This window comes from Stegodyphus dumicola, chromosome 5 (genome assembly GCF_044657685.1).
Source record: "Stegodyphus dumicola isolate Sdum_Otavi_A_Nest chromosome 5, ASM4465768v1".
In the NCBI taxonomy this organism is placed as follows: Eukaryota; Metazoa; Arthropoda; class Arachnida; order Araneae; family Eresidae; genus Stegodyphus; species Stegodyphus dumicola.
The window spans coordinates 81391794-81411543 of record NC_140772.1 but is presented as its reverse complement, the minus strand read 5'-3'; the positions used below and the strand labels follow the sequence as shown (position 1 = coordinate 81411543).

General features: G+C 31.6%; 1 protein-coding gene across 2 annotated transcripts in view; it reads right to left on the bottom strand.

The window, feature by feature from the left end:
• LOC118182903 (GTPase-activating Rap/Ran-GAP domain-like protein 3) overlaps nucleotides 1–19750 on the bottom strand; it is a 333886-nt gene that overhangs the window by 142034 nt on the left and 172102 nt on the right. For both annotated transcript variants that reach the window (XM_085816800.1, XM_085816801.1), the window contains exons 8-10: nucleotides 16986–17012; nucleotides 10674–10749; nucleotides 4689–4787 (exon numbers count right to left, since the gene is read on the bottom strand). In XM_085816800.1, the coding sequence (XP_085672926.1) occupies nucleotides 4689–4787; nucleotides 10674–10749; nucleotides 16986–17012 (202 nt within the window). The remainder of the gene's footprint in view (nucleotides 1–4688; nucleotides 4788–10673; nucleotides 10750–16985; nucleotides 17013–19750) is intronic.

Genomic DNA, 19750 nt, shown 5'->3' with positions numbered 1-19750 from the left:
GTACGTCTAGATAGACCTGGTTTTTGGCGACTATTTACATTTCCTTCATCGGATCCATCTAGACCACATTTTATACACAATGGCTACATCTACATGCGTTTCCGCACCAATACGACGGTAAGACCAACTAGCCGTATATAAGCCTACAATTTGACTCCCCATAAAATCATCCATTTATCGGAACTGCCTACAGTTTGTCGTTCAGACATCTCTTCATTCACACTTTTCTTCTGGTACTCTGAACTTCTCGAAATTTTGGATTTTTTAAGTAGCATAGAGTAGCGACTGTTAGTTCGTCCGCCGTTCTCTTCCGTTTTATTCTGTACTACAATCAGTTGACCAACTTTAATGTTACATCATCTGCATGACTTGTTCCCAGGGCTCTCGAGTCGGAGTCATGGAGTGAGAATCGGAGTCGGGCAGATTTTGGGGCAAAAAGAGTCGGAGTTGAAATCACTAAAAACAGGTCGACACCGACTCCTACTCCAGGTTTTGATGGACAGGAATTGAAAAATAATTAATGACAACCTGAGTTATTATTTTTATTTATGGACTACATACATTAAGTAGTTATTTTCTATTTTACTGACAGATTAATAAATAAATATGAGGAGAATGGATGTGATATTTGCCATTAGTGATTCATTTAGTTACAAATCTCACTGATAAATTTAGGTAAGCAGCAACAGCAGCAAGAACTCCCAAAATTGATGCCATACATAGGAAGAGAGCAGGAAAAGGAGCAATTATTGATCAAGCAATGCGATAAGGAAGTACATATTTGATGATAAAGAGGTTGTTAGAATTAAGAACTTTTTTAGAAGATGTAGATAACCCTAATGCTTCACTAACAGAAAGACTATGGAAATGGTTTTGCAGAATAGGAAACTCTTTTACCTTCCCCGTATATAGCCACAAAAAAGCTGCAATATAAAGAATTAACAGGAGGCGAGAATGGAAGAATGTGAAGTTTTTCTTTCTGAAATGGAGGGTTTATTGCAGAAGTAATCATTTCTTCAAGAGAAACTAGTTTACTAAACAATGAGATCTTGCTGGTTTTTAATATATATGTAGGTTCGAAACACCGAATTTTCTTGGATGACGAACAACTTAAAAAGGCAAGGAAAGCCATCTATGAACTTTCATTAAGAATGAAATTATTCTCAGAACAATTGGAGAATTTGAATAAGGACAGTCAAACTGCAGACATTGCAATTAAATTTCTATCATCCTCTTCCAGTGATGAATTAGATTTCGAGAAATATATTTGGATAATATTTAAAAGGCTAAGGCAAAGCGAATGAAAATAAAGAACAAAGAGTCTTTCGATATAAAAATTACAAAATACAAACAAGATTTCTACACGGCCTTTGAATAAATAGAGAAATATGATTGTCTTTTTTAGAACTTATAAAAATCTATGCAGAAAAGTTAAAAGAAGTAACAACTAACAGTAACAGCTCTTCCTCCTACTCAAGTTAGTGTGGAATGACTCTTCTCAGCTCTGAAGTTTAGCAAATCGGATCTATGGCCCTCCAACAAAGAAGATCTTCCCGAAGCTATACTGTTTCTTGAAATAACTAATGCCAGTTTTCCATTTCATAATAAATGCTAATTAATATAAATAATTTGCTATGCCACCAATTTTTTTTTTCCTGTAGCATCTATTACTTCTTTTACATTAAAAAAATAAGCTGTAACCCATGTGTATATGTTCACATATGGGGAGTCGGAGTCTTTAAAATTCCAGAAGTCGGAGTCGGTCATTTTCCCTACCGACACCACAGCCCTGCTTGTTCCGCTAGGTGCTCTCCAGAATTTGCATACTTATACGGCCGAATCTTCATGGTGCTGCATTTTCTACGTTGGGCAATGCATAAAGGAAATTATATGTCTAACCAATGAGAATATACCAGAATTTACTTGTTTCATTTGAAAGAAATATCATCCATTGCCCATATACGTTTTCAAAATGGTTCTGTTTTAGTACTAATGAAACAGTAAATGGAGATGCATATTACTGAGATCCGTTCACATACATGAAAGTAATCAAATTTGGGAAACTAAATAAAAAACTCGTACATGAAAACTCTCATTCTTCTATGTAATTCATCATTTTGGTAAAACCCAGAAAAGATTTCTGCTCAGATATTTATTGCAAAATAATTTGACAATTATAATACGAATTAAATACGATGCAACGCGTCTCTTTATGTAAACTTTTTGTGAGCCTCTGCATCTGCGAATCACTCATATCACTGAAAATTTAAATATTTAAGCGAAAATAAATTTCAAATTGCGCTTTCGGATAGGAAATAACATCACAATGATTTTCGGTAAAGTTATCAATCAGTTATTAAAAAGAAAACACTTTTTATCTAAGGTGTTTTATTACTTTATTTCTCGTCTAAGAATTTGAAAGTTCCAGTGTGTAGGGCTCCTCACTTTTACCTTGTTAAATGTAATGTCGAGGAATCTAGTGAACTACTAAGCAAGATTAAGTCCAAGAACAGAAACGTAAATTCAAGAAGGGTTCAATTACCCTTTATTTGCTCAAAATAAAGACAGTTGGCCACTTCCTCAGGACATACAACAAAGCCTCCACTCGGACTTAAACACAAAATGGAAGATATATGAACTAACTAAAGAGATTTAGCCGAAGCTAACAGAATTCTAAACTAGTTGGCCCGTAATATTAACTTAGCCAGCGAAGCTATCAAAAGGCACGTAATACGGCCGAGCGTAGTAACAGTTTAGAGTAGTAACAGTTTAGGGTAGTAACAGTTTAGAGAGACGTAGCCAAAAGACAAACTCGCGCTATTAAGGAATCCTAACTCTCTCTCTCTAAGTCAGTGGAACTTATAGACTTTCTATTTCTCATTGGCATTTAACGCGATTTTAAAAACACATTCTGGTAAGGAATTGTAACCTGAAGCTAGAAGAGATAGAAAAGTGTCATAAAATAATTGTTATAAAATTAAAATATGCCTTACAAGTGTGTAATGAAAGTGATTCATAAAAATATTAACTGTTAAAATATACTTAAATCGTATTCTCCATTTAGTGAATTACACAAATGGCCATTTTGTGCTTCTAACTTTTGATTAATGACCTGCATCACTATATTTAACGCTTTCCATAGCGCTGGTTTTTCTTTCATTACAATATAGCAGCTATATGCACATGTACGATAGTTTAACTTGTGATCTGTTACAACCTTCTTTCAAGCACCGTAATTACAAAACTATTGTCATTTATTCTACGAAACAAGTTTCTCGATTCGTCACAACCTTACAGTTAGCTTGCTCATTTTCTTCTTCTAACCTTCCTTCTAACAAGCATGGTGACATAAAACTTTACTGGTTTAAACGCAATTACTTACTAATTGCTTATATATACGCAAAATAGAAGTTTCTTTGATAGCATGCTAAAATTATTTATAATTTTTTTCACTTATTCTATGACATACATGTTTTAATGCATATAAAATTCAAAGAAATCCTTCTTAAAAGTTGAAAAATGTTAACATAATAAAGATAAGCTCGTTAAATTACAATAGCCTCATTTTCCCCAATAATTAAAAAATTGAAACAATAAATCAATAGAAGGAAATCCTTTTCTCTTATATAAAATGTATCTCGTATCTATTCTTCCGAAATAGTTTTGCACTTTCACACAGTTTGCGAAACACTGATATAGAAAATGTATACAAGAAAGCAAAGTTTTGTTTCTAGCATATATGAGTGTATAATAGAAACCTAAGTTTTGATACTTATTAAGTTTAGCTGACACAGAATCCCCACAGAATCACAGAATATTTAATCCTCGTTAGATAGCCGTACTTAATAAAAAAGTAAATGAACAACAATATGAAGGCAGCTAGTTAATTTTTAATTAGATAAAATTAATTTTAAATATAGTAAATTAATTTCATTAAGTATTATTTATTTAACGTATTTTTGTTAATTATTGTGTTATTTCTCCTGAAAGTACTTTTAGTAACAGATAAAAAGAAACTAATAAAAGCATCAACTAAAGCTAAAAGAAAAGCAAAAGTAGTATAAATGACTTAGTATAATCATGAACAACTTTTTTCAAGAACGGAATAGAACAAATTGCGTTGCTAAACAGTTTCGTAAATACACTCTTAAAGAAGAAAGATTAAATTCAAACGCTGACTTATACTTTTTAAACAGAAAAATAAACATGAAACCTTTTAATACAAATAAAAATATGTTATAATATTACACAAACAGTTTATAACACAGCTGAAACTTCGATATATCATCAAATACAAATTTTGCATCATAAAAATTTAGAGAATTTTAGTTACACTGTAAATATATTTTAATTATATTCGATGTTTATTTTAATTATATTCATCATGCAATATCCCTTCTGTTCTAGAGAAAATCAGGCTGCTCTGAAGAAAGAATGTTTTTGCGAATTTTGAGAGAAAAATGCATAAATAAGGCTTTTGTATAAAGTTCTAAAAATTAATTCCGGTGAAATATTTAACTACAGTTATATGAAAATATTCGACAGATTTGCAACAATTCAGCAGTCGCCACATTTTTATGGTTCTGAACAAAGAATGTTCATTAAGTTTGCCCTAATCTCAAGATAAATATGAAACAAATCAAAAGAAATATATGCTTGGAAAATTCATGCAAATAAATTAAGCTCACCTTTGACGTCTAAACCACCTCTATATTTATCCCAACTTTTCAGTCGTATTTTCTCTCCTAATAAATTCACGAACTTGTCGAAATCCTTTGTGCCGGTCTCTGAAAAGAAGTAAAAACTCTATTTATAACTTGAAATCAAGTCAGGTAAACAGCTGAAACACAAACGAAACTCCTGCTATTCGGAAATTACTTCACAAAATTCTCACAAGAATGGAAGAAGGCTAAACGTGTTTTATTCAGATAAACTCATTCACTGCAAATTGCCAACGTGAAAGACAGTTCGCATGAATGCTTAGGAATAACATTTATTCCCTCTCTTAACTTTGAACATTAAAAGATATAATGGTATTTGGCTTTAAAAATTTTAGCTTTGCGAAAATTTAAAAATAAAGTTAAGTAACTTACAAAAAAATGCAACATTAATTTTATTTATTACTTTGTGAATCTCTTCGAAATCTATTCACTTTTACACATTTATCTTTCGACAGCTTTGTTTACTCATTTTATGAACATCCTTTGAATGTTTAAATGCTTAACAGATTTTATGAAAAGAATTATTAAATGCAGATTGATAGAGAAGTGGAGTAGATAAAAGTTTTCTTTAAGGGGAAGAATGTCTAACTTTTTATTGGATTTAATTTTATTTTAATGATATTTTATGTTTCTAAAAACGTGACTGTTCATTTACAGACGATTCATAATAGCAATATTCAATATTTGCGTTCATTGTCTTCTGATGCATTTAATTTGTAAACACAAGAAATGACATCTATAATTAGATAATTTTGCTACAGTTGTGGAATTACGGTTTCCGATGGCAGTTAAAGTTTCTTTGAATATTCTCTCTTTTAAATTCAATGATTAAACAGATTCACCTCATTTGATAAGAATAAAAAAGAATCTCACTTCTGCAGTAAATGCTGCTTTTCAGCATTATTTTGCATTGAAATTTAACGCTGGAAAATTGTAGCCTGATTTGTCTTTAAAAATTATGTAAATACGGCATCGCGTTAAATAGATCATTCTAAAACCTTTAACGTCCACATCAATTAAATTAATCGCTTTTGCTTAAAATGCTTTTATTTTTTAATTAATATTCAAGCATGACGCTCATAAGCGTTTAAGTTCCGAAATGAAAAACATTTAAATATTGTCAAGCAGAAGGAATGTATAACTAAAGGAACTATCAGGTTATTGTTCAATTATGTCCTTAACAGTACTCTAAATCTAATTAGCAGAATTAATTCTACAGGAAGTACAGAATTTTTTCTTTTGCTTTCAAAATATCACCTAAAGAACACGAACATTCATTTATAGTTAAAAATTAACAGAAATGCAAACGCCTTTCTCTAAAACATGAGTGATTATTTCCCTTCTTTGTTTTCCCAGTCAATTATTGCGAATTAAATTTTGCAGCGACATCTAAGTGCTACTTGCCTATAATCAATCTACTACGAGTAATTCTCAAGTTCTGTTTGGAAAAAAAAATAATTATATCTTGTTTCTGGGGGGGGGGAATAGTTAAATTTCATGAATTTAGAGTCGCGTATTTTTTATTTTATTCTGTATGACCTGCCATTCAGAAGTGATTTTCAAGCCCTGTTTTATTTTCCATTCTGATATGAAAGCATCTTGATTTGACATCATTGTGAGGTGCAGTGTCAATTCACTCAAAAGGAGATTTTATCAGTTTATTTCAGCATACTGATACAAACATTGGAATTCTAAATGGTATATTCTCCGTGTAGAAGATAAATCCAAAAGCAAATAAATAAGTATATTTTATGGATTTTAAGTAGGAGTGCATCAGTCACACAAAGTCGTACTATTTTCTAGTTCAAAACTTAAGTTTTGAATATTTTGAAAATAACCAGAAGCATAATATAATTTATATGTACGCATTCAAAACATTTCTTACGCGGCAGGATCTGCCTTTAATAGACATTTACACTGTTTTTAGATACTTGATTAATATTTGAATGCAAACCTTAAATGTATTATGTTCAATTGAATAACTGGGACCTCGTCATGTGAACTCGCCATAAAAAAATTTTAAAAACTGAAATATCTCCACGATAAATCAAAACTCTGTGAAGAAAATAACAGAAAAATGACAGTTAAATGACGAATTCAACTACTTAATCAAATTTACTATTACTCTAGTACCTGCAACATTTGCAAGATTATGAAAATTGCACATATTTATAAATTACAGGAGAATTACTATACACAAATTAAATTTTGTTCATTTGTCTGTTAGCTCGTTTTTTATTTGAAATTGTCAACGGTAGAAAACTGATACTTAAAAATGTTTATTTTAATTTACAAATTTGAGAAATTACTGAATATTCACTGCATAATCTAAATGACATAAAAGAAAGAATGCTTCTGAAAAATTTGTATACCACGGAATTCACAGCATGGAGTAGCAAATAACAAAGAAATCCTTAAAAATATGTTTTTATTTTATTACGCAAATTTTTAACATTATTATATCGACTAGATTGTACTGAAGATCAGAATCCTTGATGTACAGCAATGTTTCTCAAATTCACGCACGCGGAAAATCATCCCAAGTTGCCATTCTTTTTAGAACTAACTACCGATTTACTAGGAGCCACGTCAAAAATATTTTTATTTCCTAACGATTAAAAACCACAAACCATGAATCTGCGTGAATCTGAATTCTGCTATACTATTCAAGTTCTTTTGTAAGTATTTTGCTTTGATACCATTTACAATTTAGTTTCTTCGATTCTAATAATATTTAATCTTCCGTTAATTTCAATATATTCTTATTTTGAATAGTAATTTAATTAATGTAATCTAATGAATTTATTCACTGCCACTCCAAGCTTTAAGAAGTTGGCTTTAAAATCCTCAAGTTGACGAAAATGCTACCAATAAGTGATGTCTTACAATTCCACAAAGAAACCTCTTACTTTGAACCTTTTCTTCCAGTATATATTCAATTCTTCCAGTATATATCCAATTCGATATTGGATCCATCCAGCGCTGGTAGAATTTTCCGTGTGTAACAAATTGAAAAGTCATCCTTCTATGCGGAATTTTATTGTCATAACCCTTCTGTGCTAGATCAAACTCTCGAAAATGCAAGTAAAGTTGTAATAACATTTTTGATTACTAAAAGTGTATTATATCCCTTTCTTATAATTTTCAACTACTCTTGGATTAACAATGACTTAAATTAGCGTAGACACTGTCTCTGGCATTCATCAGTAAAATGAGTTCACTTACTCTCAACGTTTTGCGAAACTTTCAGTATAAGTAAACTTTCATATAAGTAAACTTTCAATATAAGAAAACTTTTAACTTAAGTTTTCAGTGTGAACAATCAATCATCCAGATCTCTAGGCTCGAACACTCTGATATTTGGCTGTGGTTCTAATTGAAGTGTGTGTGTATAATCTATGCTACTGACCGTAGAAAAGATGCTAAGATCCCTAAATGTTTTTGTTGTTTGTTTTTATTACTACTGCAAAGTATAGAAGGGTTCTCATCTTAAGAAGAGATATACTTCCACGCAAGATACTTTAGCGGAAACTGGCCAGTATTTATGTTTACTTATGGGAAAATCTAAATGCTTTTCAGGCTATTCAGAAAAAGACTTTGCTGATTTTAGCCGGTACTAGAGGCATTTGTTAGAGGTATTTTGAATCTGCTATAAATTAAGAGCCATCTGGTGGATATAAGTGGTACTAAAACATAATAAATTTCTTATATAAATATTTAAAAAATAAAATAAACACCACATTTTTATACACTTACGTGCTAATTCTCTTAGCATACATTGATACTTAGCATACCAAGATATATTTTTTTTAAGTTTTGATATTCGGAAAACTTTGTTCACAGGCTTGGTAAACACCCCTGTATTTTACTTACATTTTGCAATTTTACATTTCTTAGAAATACTTACTTCCGTGTAGTTAGAGTTTTGTTTGAAATTAAAAATTTTTAAAACACTGGTTACCTGAATTTCGAAAAAATTTAGAGAGATTCTCTCTCATAATATATGAGAAGATTTTAGCCAGTTCACAATAGAAGAAATTGAATTGTTATTCATACTACATATTATGCAGATTTGAGTTTTTTCCGTCATTAATTTTTGAATTTCATTGCATAATACCATAAATTAAATGACTGCTTTGAAATATACAGTACCAACATTTTATTACAAGAAAATTTTAGAAACGCGTATGCTTAAGAAATATGCATTTTAAAAATCATTTCCTATCATTGTAAGTGGTTTCTTTCCTCCTAAAGTCAAATTTCCAGATCAAAGTTTAAAGGAAACAAAAAATAAAGCACAACAAAAGCGCCATGAGATATGCTGAAAATAATAATGCTCAAACAGAGTAAACAATAAAAACTCCTGTTAGGGAGAAAGTAAAAATCCCGACTGAAGAACAATTTTTATCTTCTGGTACACACTTTATTCTTTCATTTCTTTAAAAGAGTTATTCTGAAAAGAATTTACCTTTTTCTTTCTTAGTATTTGAAAGGAGGAGGGAAAGCATGCATAATAGAATCAGTTAACATTGTTATATTTTGTACTCTTGAATAAATTCTTTTGATTCACAGCAACAGACAAAATAAGTATCTCCTGAAACTGATTTTCATACATGTATTTCGAAAACGAATAACAAATTAAATTCATAAGAAAATTCATTTAATCTAAGCATAAACACATTAATAAAAATTGATCGTTTTCAAAGTCTGCTATTCTGCACTGAAAAGTTATATTTACTCTCGTACGCAACTTCTTTCTGTCTTCCTTGAACATATTTCAATCAAACATAATAATAGCTTAGTTTCGGATTTATACGACAGAAAAGAACTAAATGATAATTTCAGCCTCTGGCATTCATTTGAAATACAATGTAATATATATCTCGACAAAAATGTTACAAGATTTAGCTTTCTATAAACCAAGTCATGATTGAATGAATCACTTATGTCAGGAAAATCAACTTCTAAAGTTTTAAGAATTAACCTTCAATCAGTAAAATAAAATATAAGTGTCTAGCTGGTACAGTTGCATCCTAAGGGCCTAAAAATAAAATTCCACTTCCTGCAGCTTTTCCCAATTGTGTAATAAATTATTCACAGAAATGTTTAAAAATTTCATTTAGAGAAAAAATATGTCCCAGAATTTTCTCCAGAAGAAAATAAAAACTACCAAAATACACATGATGAACTTCCCAGTCAAACTTAGGAAAGAGTTTTAGGTAAAACATGATGCATCTTACCATGGATACTAAGGAAACGTGCCTTTCAAAAGATGAAGTGAAAATATAATTGGGATGACATGATAAATAAAAGCATACAAATACAAGAATAAAAATCGTGGCAATTTTACTGCAAGAGTACATTAAATGAGAAGACTATGCTTATTTTATATCAGCAGATCAGAGTATTATAAAACAACAGATTCTAATCTCTGATACAACCTTCGATATTGTCCGAACTATCTTACTAAGCTTTTGCAATTTATAAATATCTTCATCTTAGCATTAAACATAATTTCTACTTTGCAGAGAACATAACTTATGACACATTAGAAAGGGTTTAAAAGCTTTTAGAATTTAAAATAAATACACCATTAAAATAAACGTAACGATGAGTGACTATCACCACCTCTATAGAATATGCAATTTCAGACTTGATGAAAAAGGATGAGTAATTAAAAGAAGCCGTGAGCTGTCTAAATAAAAATAATATACATTGATAAAAACTACACACTAACAGAATTTTATAACCATAAGTTACAGCTGTTAATGGAAGCATAAATATAAAATTATAAATAAAATAAAAAGGCAAAATATTTAAACATATATTTAATATCATGTTACCTGCCTTTATGAGTATATTGTTATGCTAATTAATTCTTAATTTTCTTATGTTATAAAACTAAAATAACAGGTAAGCACAATGATCGAAACAATAAAACCGAATATTTACCATTGCTAAACATTTCGTCATCCGTAGTTTGGCGGGCTTTGGCAAATAAGACACCAAATTTAAAATTCACAGATCCCTATAAATGAAAATGACTTTCTGAACTATAATTATCCACAAATATATAAAACAGCATTGCTACTAAGAGAAGAACGGAACATAAATTTAACATTAAATACTTTTTGTCTTAGACATTTTGCACAATAATTCCACATATATTTCTAAAACATTTTTTTTGTTTTTCAAACTTATGGCACGTAAAGATAGTGAAGTTTATATGCAAGTGCTAAAATATGATACAAGAAAATTGTACGCCATCTTTATATCTAAATTTTTAAAGATCATCTAAATACACTCATGTCCATAAATTAAGGATAATGCAAAAACAGGAAGAGTTAGAAGAAAAACAAATTTGACTTATTTGTAAAGCTTATTTATAAAACAAAAGGTTAAGAGCAAAATAAGATGCTATATGTTTGATATTATTACAAAAATTAGTGATTTTTCCACCCTGGAGCAAATTACAAAAAAAACCTATTTACAAGAAACCAATATTACATGGTTGGTACGATTGTTAATACATTGTATGTCTCCCAGACCATGCAATACAGTCCGTACAACGCCTACGCATGCTGAGTATCAAATTATCGATCTGATCTTTGGGAATATTACACCACTCAAAAAGCAATGCTCTCCGAAGTTCCGGTAGATATGTAGGAGGAGGTTGACGGGCTGCAACTCGTCGGCCAAGCATGTCCCACACGTTCTCTACTGGATTCAAGTCCAGTGAGAATGCTGGCTAGTTCATACGGGTGATATCCTCCGATTGAAGGCATTCGCTTACGATGTCTGCGCGGTAAAGACGGGCTGTTGTCATCCATAAACACAAATTGTGCGCCCATGGAGCTCCGAAACAAACGTACATGTTGTTCCAGAATGACGTCCCCGATAGATTTGGCTTGTCATAGTTCCAATTTGAACATGCAGGTCAGTTCTGAAACCCAGAATAATTCCACCCCAAACGAGCACTCCTGCACAACGGTAAAGGTGTCGTTTAATGATGTTTTCTTGGTGGTAACGGGTACCTGGAGCTCTTCATATGAAAGTCCGGCGAGAATCAGACTGCAAGCTAAACCTGGCCTCGTCGGAAAACATCACACAAGCCCACTGCTGCGGTGTCCACAATGTATGCTCTTTACTCCAGGCTAACCGCAGGCGACAGTGAGTTGCAGTAAGTGGAACGCATCTGACAGGTCTACGAGCATATAGACCAATCTGCCCTAAGCGCCTGTACACGGTCTGCCTTGAAATTGTCGCACCAGTGGCTGAAGAGAGCTGACGAAACAGGTCTGAGGCTTTGCTTCGCCAGTTCCTTTTGGCAGTAACTGCCAAATACCGGTCCGCACTCGCCGTTGTAACTCTGGGGCGACCTGTGCTGTAACGTCTACTCACATTACCATCATCTTGGAATCATTGCCAAAGCCTGGAGATAACACTCTGGGCAATTCCAAGTTCATATGATACTTCCAGTTGAGTACGCCCACATTCCCGACGGCCGATAATTCTACTACGTAAAAAATCATCCAAATGCGTGCTTTGTGTCGTAACTATTCGGTTATTTTACTGAAATGCTTATAAAGCGCCTGCGAACAATTTTACTTCTTTGACTGTATTCCTTATATATCACTCTCTTACACTCTCGTCATTGTGACGTACCATCGGTGTCATCTGGTTACTTCCTGAAATTTGCATATGATTCTTGAAGATGTGTGTAGTGATTTTACAGGTGATATATTTATTTTAGAGTTCAATTTCCGCGTGACTCCGAATTATCCTTAATTTATGGACATGATTGTAATATGTGCATTTTCAGATTTCCTGAAATGCATCAATGAGTTTCGAAAAGGCATTATTCAACAACAGACTATCCTTTTTAAACGCGCTCATTTCTTTCATCTCTGAAATAAGAATTTGCCAAAGTGCATTAAACGCTTGAATTTTAATAGGAATCTCAAAAGCCTCCCACTTAAGTAATATTTTAATTTGCTAAAGCATTTCCATTTTATTTAATACACAAAATAACCAAATAAAGCAAGCATCATTTAAATTATTGCCTTTAAAGATGAATATAATGCAGCTTTCTGCAATGTGATGGGAAAATGAATGAATTTCAAAACAGAGTATTTTAAGATTAAAACGGTCTAAGAAATGCAAACAGAAAGGCGGGTTGAAATAAAGTAAACGGACTGAAATTAATTAGAAAATGGAATCTGAAACAGAAAACTAAAAAATAAAAACTTAGTTAAACATTATTATGAAATCTGAGCCAAGGATAATAATTTTAATCTCATAAATTTTTCAGATTTCGTTGAATAGCATGAACTTAAACAATTACTTAAAATATTAAAAAACGTATTTTAATTGAATTATCCAACATTAGCATATATTTCTTTAGAGTAAGTATTTTATGATTAATTTCTAAACGAAAAACTTTTACTTAGCTAAAAACTCGAAATTTTATAATTCACGATGATGACAGTAAATAGGAAAGTAATTTCATTGTGGGAAAAAAAGATAAATTCTTGGGTTGATTGAGTAATAGATATTTTAAGCGAATGTTTATAGATTTAGAAGTTATGCTAATCTGTTAGTAAAAATTTCTCTATCGAGGAATAGCACTAACAGCCTCGTTTTCAAAGTATGCCAGATACGAAACAGTTATGTAAAAAAGAATGATATAAAAAGAATTATATCGCATTATTAAAAATAACGAACTTAATAAACCAGTGGACACCCGCTTGATATAAGCAATTTAGACAAAATATGGTGCAATTTCAAAAGTTAGTAAAATACGTTTTTCTCAGCATATACGGACACAGCTCACATAGTCATCAACAACTGTATATGACTATTACACAATTACTAGCGGTTTGCATGCCATCTTACTGTAATGCCGTGGAGTCACTGTTTACTTGTAATACTGCATCGCAGAAGGAAAACATTTTTTTATACGTATTCCATTTCGAGATTTCCAGAGCTATGATTACGCGGTAACAAGGGTTCCAAGCACGGCTTAAAATTGACGTTGCACAGTGCTTCTTGAAACGTCAGTATTTTCTGCTTAGCTGCGATAAAGTGCACCTTTTCCTGAATATGTTGGAACATTCATAGTTACCGCAAATGAATATCAGCGATTACATTCTGTCTAGAACTCTTTCGTCCCTTTTCACATTAAAGTGTAAGCGATTTTCAATTGTGTTTTTGCACAGTGCTATAAATGAAATCAGCTTCTTCATCCGTCGAATCTCACATCATGGATTTTTTGCTTTGTTAAAGATAGTATTTACGTACCGTCACTGGCAGTGTATATCAGGTACAAGATAGTGGATAAGTCACCAGAACTTAACAACTAGTCTTGTAGGTATAGCTCCACCGCACTAACAATGCAATTTACTCCCGCTATTGACGAAGAACCTTCCGGGAGATGGATACGAGAGTCTCCCAACTCTCTTCTACTACCACTTGAGGTAACTTTCGGCTCGCCAGTGTTCTGAGTAGCTCCATCTGCACAAACACTTAACTTACAACATCCATCGGTACCCAACGATATGGTAGCTGGCATCGCTAGGCACTATACTGACCAGAGCGGCTTGTCTATCTAAGACATTCGTGCTCGAATAACGCATGCGCTGTACATCATTACACCGTACATAATACAATAAATAAGTTTTGAATGAATTTGATTACCATGCGGATTTAGTTAAGGATTGCAATCAAGATATAATAAACTTATCATAAAAAATCTGATCATAAGAAATCTCTGATCTCTGATCATAAGAAAACACAAAGAATACTGAAGTAACAATCAGTTGAAGCTGATGATGGTGTATCTTGTGCCCCTGTAAAGTGGATAACAGTTTTCTTGTTAACGTTTGAAACAGCATCGTTATTTTGTGTATGACCTACAGCAAAATGACTTTTCATCATGTTTCAGAAAATTAGTAAACTTTCGATGGCATAAAATTCTTGAGATAAAAAAAAAGTATACTCCTTTTCAAACACGAAATTCACAATTAAATTAGTCTGCGTTTTCGGATATAAGTTAGTAGTAAGTAACAAAGAAATTAAAAAATAATAGAAAAAATAACTGATACTCATGGGTTTATTTCATCCTCGGGGGCTAATTTAATATTTGCAATAGATCTCAAAACGTGTTGTTTTTGTTATGAAAATTTGTTTTAGTTTATGAATAAATTTTATTAAAATTTTTATATTTTTATAGAAATTATCCAAAAAAATGAATGGCAAGATCTGTGTTTAAGCCACAAAATAATGCGTATGACTAACTGAACGCATTTATTTAATTTCTTTGTGTCATATACTTGTAGAGTAACAGCTGCTAATTTAATTGCGATGGAATTTTATATTTTAATTTCATTGTGAACCACTTTACAGACGGATCTGGAATACATGATTACAACCAAAAATACCACCACAATTGGACAAACAGATATGATATAGTAGATAATTATATAAGCAAATGTATTATGATTGATTTGAATATTAATATAAGTCGTTCAACTTACAATACGAAAGATAAAATATATTAATAGTAAAACAAAATTATTTGAAGACTATGTCTCAGCTTAAAAATAAGGCATTTCTCACAACATAACATACATTTATACATTTTGCTTTACACAAATATTGATCCAAAAAGCATTTTCATCAAATAAATGATATTAAAATATTTGATATATTTTTGATTCACAGATTTTAGCGTTTTCTTTGTAGGGACAATTTACCCAAATAAATAAATTAAATTTAACATTTAAATAAATGGACAATTAGACAAGTAAATAAAAAATAACTTAAAAAAATTAAATTTAAATAACCTCTAAACTTGTTATTGTTATAAAAAACGTTTAAAGACCTGTTAGTGACAACGGTTCTTTATAAGTTGTTTTTTACAATCATCACTGTCAGAAGAAATACGTTATCTCTTCCTTTTCTTAAAATTTATTCTCCTTCCTTGTATCTGTTTCTTCTTCATTTAACATCAAATTTAAATTTTTGCATGCTTCTGAAACACGCAGAAAAATAACTAGGAAGTTAAATTATTGCATTATCTTTAAAGAGTGATTCAAAAGTTCGCGAATTTTGATATAAAATATTTCTGTGTTTATTTTCACGTTGATTTATTTTGATTTAGTTGCACATTAGTTCCTAGACGAAACATGTTTCATTGAAATTCGTTCCTAGCTTCCTTGAACTGATTTCAGGAACTCATTTAGTGTTGTACTGTTCCTGATTTAGTGCTGTAAACTATATCCCGTACGATAATTTAGTTGTACAGTACTCGTAGTTAGAACAAGAGTAAACAACAAATATTTTTTCAGAAGATGCTGGAAATGACCACCATATAATCTTCAATAAAACAAAGCCCAATAACGGCATATGTTGCTCGATAAATTGTTCAAAATGCTACGAAGACTATTACGGATCGCCATTCTGATATTCTTTAGAAGATATTTCAGGTTCTAACAGAGCAAGACCTGTTCTTGCGTAAGACTCATGACGTCCTGACTGTTCTTTCCTCCATTTCCATACACTGCGTTTTGTATTTTTGTCCATAACACGGTTATCGCATATCACTACGCATGAGGATGGGAGAAACTTTTCTGAGAAACGAGCTTCTCCTTCTCCTACCAATGGATGGTTCCTAGCCGGTACATGTTCCGCTGAAATTAATATATCGACAATCTACCTGGGACATTTTGCATTTGAAATGAAAATGTTTAGCCTCAAGATTTGTTCCCAGTAGGTTTTCTTCAAAGAGATAGTTTTCACTGAAGTCAACCATTCATACATCCCCAAAACTAAAATTTTGCAAAATGTTTCTTTCGATGCGTTGTTGAGTGTAGGTAGCATATATGATACCTGTTTTATGTGCATGGACATTTAAGCGGAGGTCAAACACAGATATTCGAAGCTGCTATATTTGCAAATGTTTTTCATTGTTACAGTAAGTAACATTTACAATGAGAGTTTGAGGACTTTTGAGTAGAACTATATTTTTTAAGTTCTTTCTGTAAACAATCGTATTTTACGCTAGAAGGAAAACAAGGAATTCTGATGTAATGTTCGTATCCGTTTTACAGGCAATAAATTTTCTGTTTTTATTTGTTGAAATTTATTTACTGCGGTACTTTAATGCATTATCTAAATTGTGGGTGACAAGTAAACTAAAGTGACGATAAAGCTTACATTTTCAGGGTAGAAATATAAATGGATATAACAAAAATGACTTCTCACCTCTTGTTCTTCTAGAAGCAACAGATCCTGCAAAGAAAATAAATGCATGTAAGTGAAAGGCTAGGAAAAATTAGCGAAAACATCCTCAATTCTAAAGTTTGTTATTTACACTGCCCCATGCAATAAATATATTCTCAGTTAGAAGATACTTCGTTTCACGTATAAAATAGCTGCAATATATTATATCAATTATGTATAAAATAGCTGCACCTCATTGGTGAGTGACTAAAGCCACTCTAAATGCTAGAATTTGGATTAAGTTATTTAATCACGGAAATGCGCGAAAACATTATCCGTCAAAGAGGAAGCATAATTTCAGGGCAAATTTTCTATGCATTATTAACTCATATTTACGTTATGCGAACTAGTGACGAAAACTACAGAAGTCCAACGCAATCAGTCCTTCTTGTCGTAAGAATATGGGACTTCCTGAGGTTGCGCAGTTTTAACCTTTACTACTACTACTACAGGCTATTAGTGCAGCAGACCATACAGACTTACCTTAATTAAGGTACCAGCGAAGAATTACCATTAGCCTCTCGGCCACTGACAAATCTTTGCTGATAATTTGTCCGGGTATCTATCAGATTGCGTGGAGCTTTTGCGGTTCTCCCATATGTAACATAGTAAATAAATATTAGTTTGCATCAGGAAGTCCTCCACGAAAGGATTCCTAATTTTTGGCAAATAGTTCTTGAGTGCCATTATTATTTCAGAGCAGTTTGCGGAAAATTAAAAGTAAAGAAATGTATTATGAAGAAACCTAAAAGTATTTTAATTTTTTAGGAATCTTTCAGTCTATACTCTAATGTGTATTAATGTTACGCACACTTTAGTAAATATAATTTGCCTAAAGGTGTCGCGACAAAGTTCTAATATGGCTTAGGTATAAAATTATACATAACTATAAAAGGAGTTTTTCATTATCTTCTTTCTAAAGAATATGTAAATGAAAAGCTATAACAAAAAAAGTATATTTCAGCTCAAAATTTTGCTTAATTTGTATACTCATTTTGTTTTCATTACAGAATGTAATTTTTTCCATAAAAAGGGATATACTTTGCAATTGTGCTTGTTCAATATGAGTACTCAAGTTTACTGAAGAAATAATTTACAGTGAAGTATCAAGCAATTGGGGGTAGATTAACTGGGTTGCAATTCAATCAGTTATTGCCTAGAAATAAGGTTACGTTTGTTTTCATTCTGAAACGTTGCCATCAGACACCAATCATACAGCCTTAGAATAAAGTAACATTTCTAAGGTAAATACAAAAAGGAGTAAAAAATGAGTAAAATGACGTCAGTGACAGCAAATTATGTCACAGTATATAGAAATGGTTTTATCCACAACACCACGTAAACAGTACATAATATGGAATATCTAAATAGTATTAAATCATCCATTAAAAATAAATTGTTGAATCGCAAAATTAAATTGAATGTACATCTATTAATATTCTATTTTCCATCGAGTTCTATCGAAATATATGAGCAATAAATGAAAAGCATTGTTTTTTGTAGTTTAACGAAATATATGAGTAATAAATAAAAAGCATAGTTTTATAGTTGTAGTTTCTTATTTCAAAATAAAATGACTGAACGCCGATTTTATTTGCAAAACCAAATGAACATATTCTTCAAATTTAAACTGATTAAAAATATAAGTAAATTGTTAATAGTACGAGGGTTGGAACTTTAATAGTGGCAACTATTTATTTACAAGGAATACAAAAGTGATTCATGTCACCATGTTTTACAGTCCTCCAGGATAGTCACCAGCATTGTGTACAACCCGTTTCCAACGATGTGGAATTCGCAGAATACCGGAATGCACGCCCAGCGTGCAGACCACCACACCACGAAGGCATGCCAAGAAGGCGGGGAAAATACCTTATAACGTGATTCAACATTGTCAAAGATTTTGTTTGATTATTCATTCAACAAGCATACAAAGATTTTGCTTAATAAGGTAATGTAGAGTTAATTGTCTATTACCTGACAAGTTTGCATTACATCTCTTTCATTTAATTCATTTGAAAATGACAACCGGTGATGTTAGATATATTTATTATATCATGGCATCAGAAAATAGACAAAAAGACCTGCACGTTAGTTTCGTACCGAAAGAAGCTAGGAATTTGCTTAGAATTGTGGTTAATGAACTAAACTTCAAACAGCAAATTTAAATAAACTCTTTCAACTAACTGAAAATCTTTCATTTTTTTAAGTTGAACTTAATACAAATGCATAAGCTCCGACAATAATGAATAAGTGACATCAAACTTAAATATATTACGATGATTAAGGTTTCTTGACTTCCTTACACCATTCAACATTTAAACTATATTATGATGTAGCAATTAACCGATATTTAAATTATGTTTAAACAACTAAGAATTTTTGTCTGTGCATGTTACTGTGCATTAAGAAATATCTTATTTTCCGGCATATTTTTGAATTAATTGAGAGTAATCTGGAATTGGTCTTCTGTTACTCTCAATGTTGAAAATTTTTCAATAAATTTCAATAATAATAAGTAAAGGAACAAATTTCAATAAACTTAACAAAAAAATTCAGCAACTAAATTACCGCATTTATTAAAAAATAAGCCTCCCTTACAGCACTTCAGGATAAATTTCAAGAAATAAAAATTGTGGTGCACATTTGGTAAGAGATAATTAGAATTCATTTGTTTCTGACTAGAATGAAAGGCAAGATACTTAATTAAATACAATGTTTTACACTGAATAGAAAGGAAACCGAAG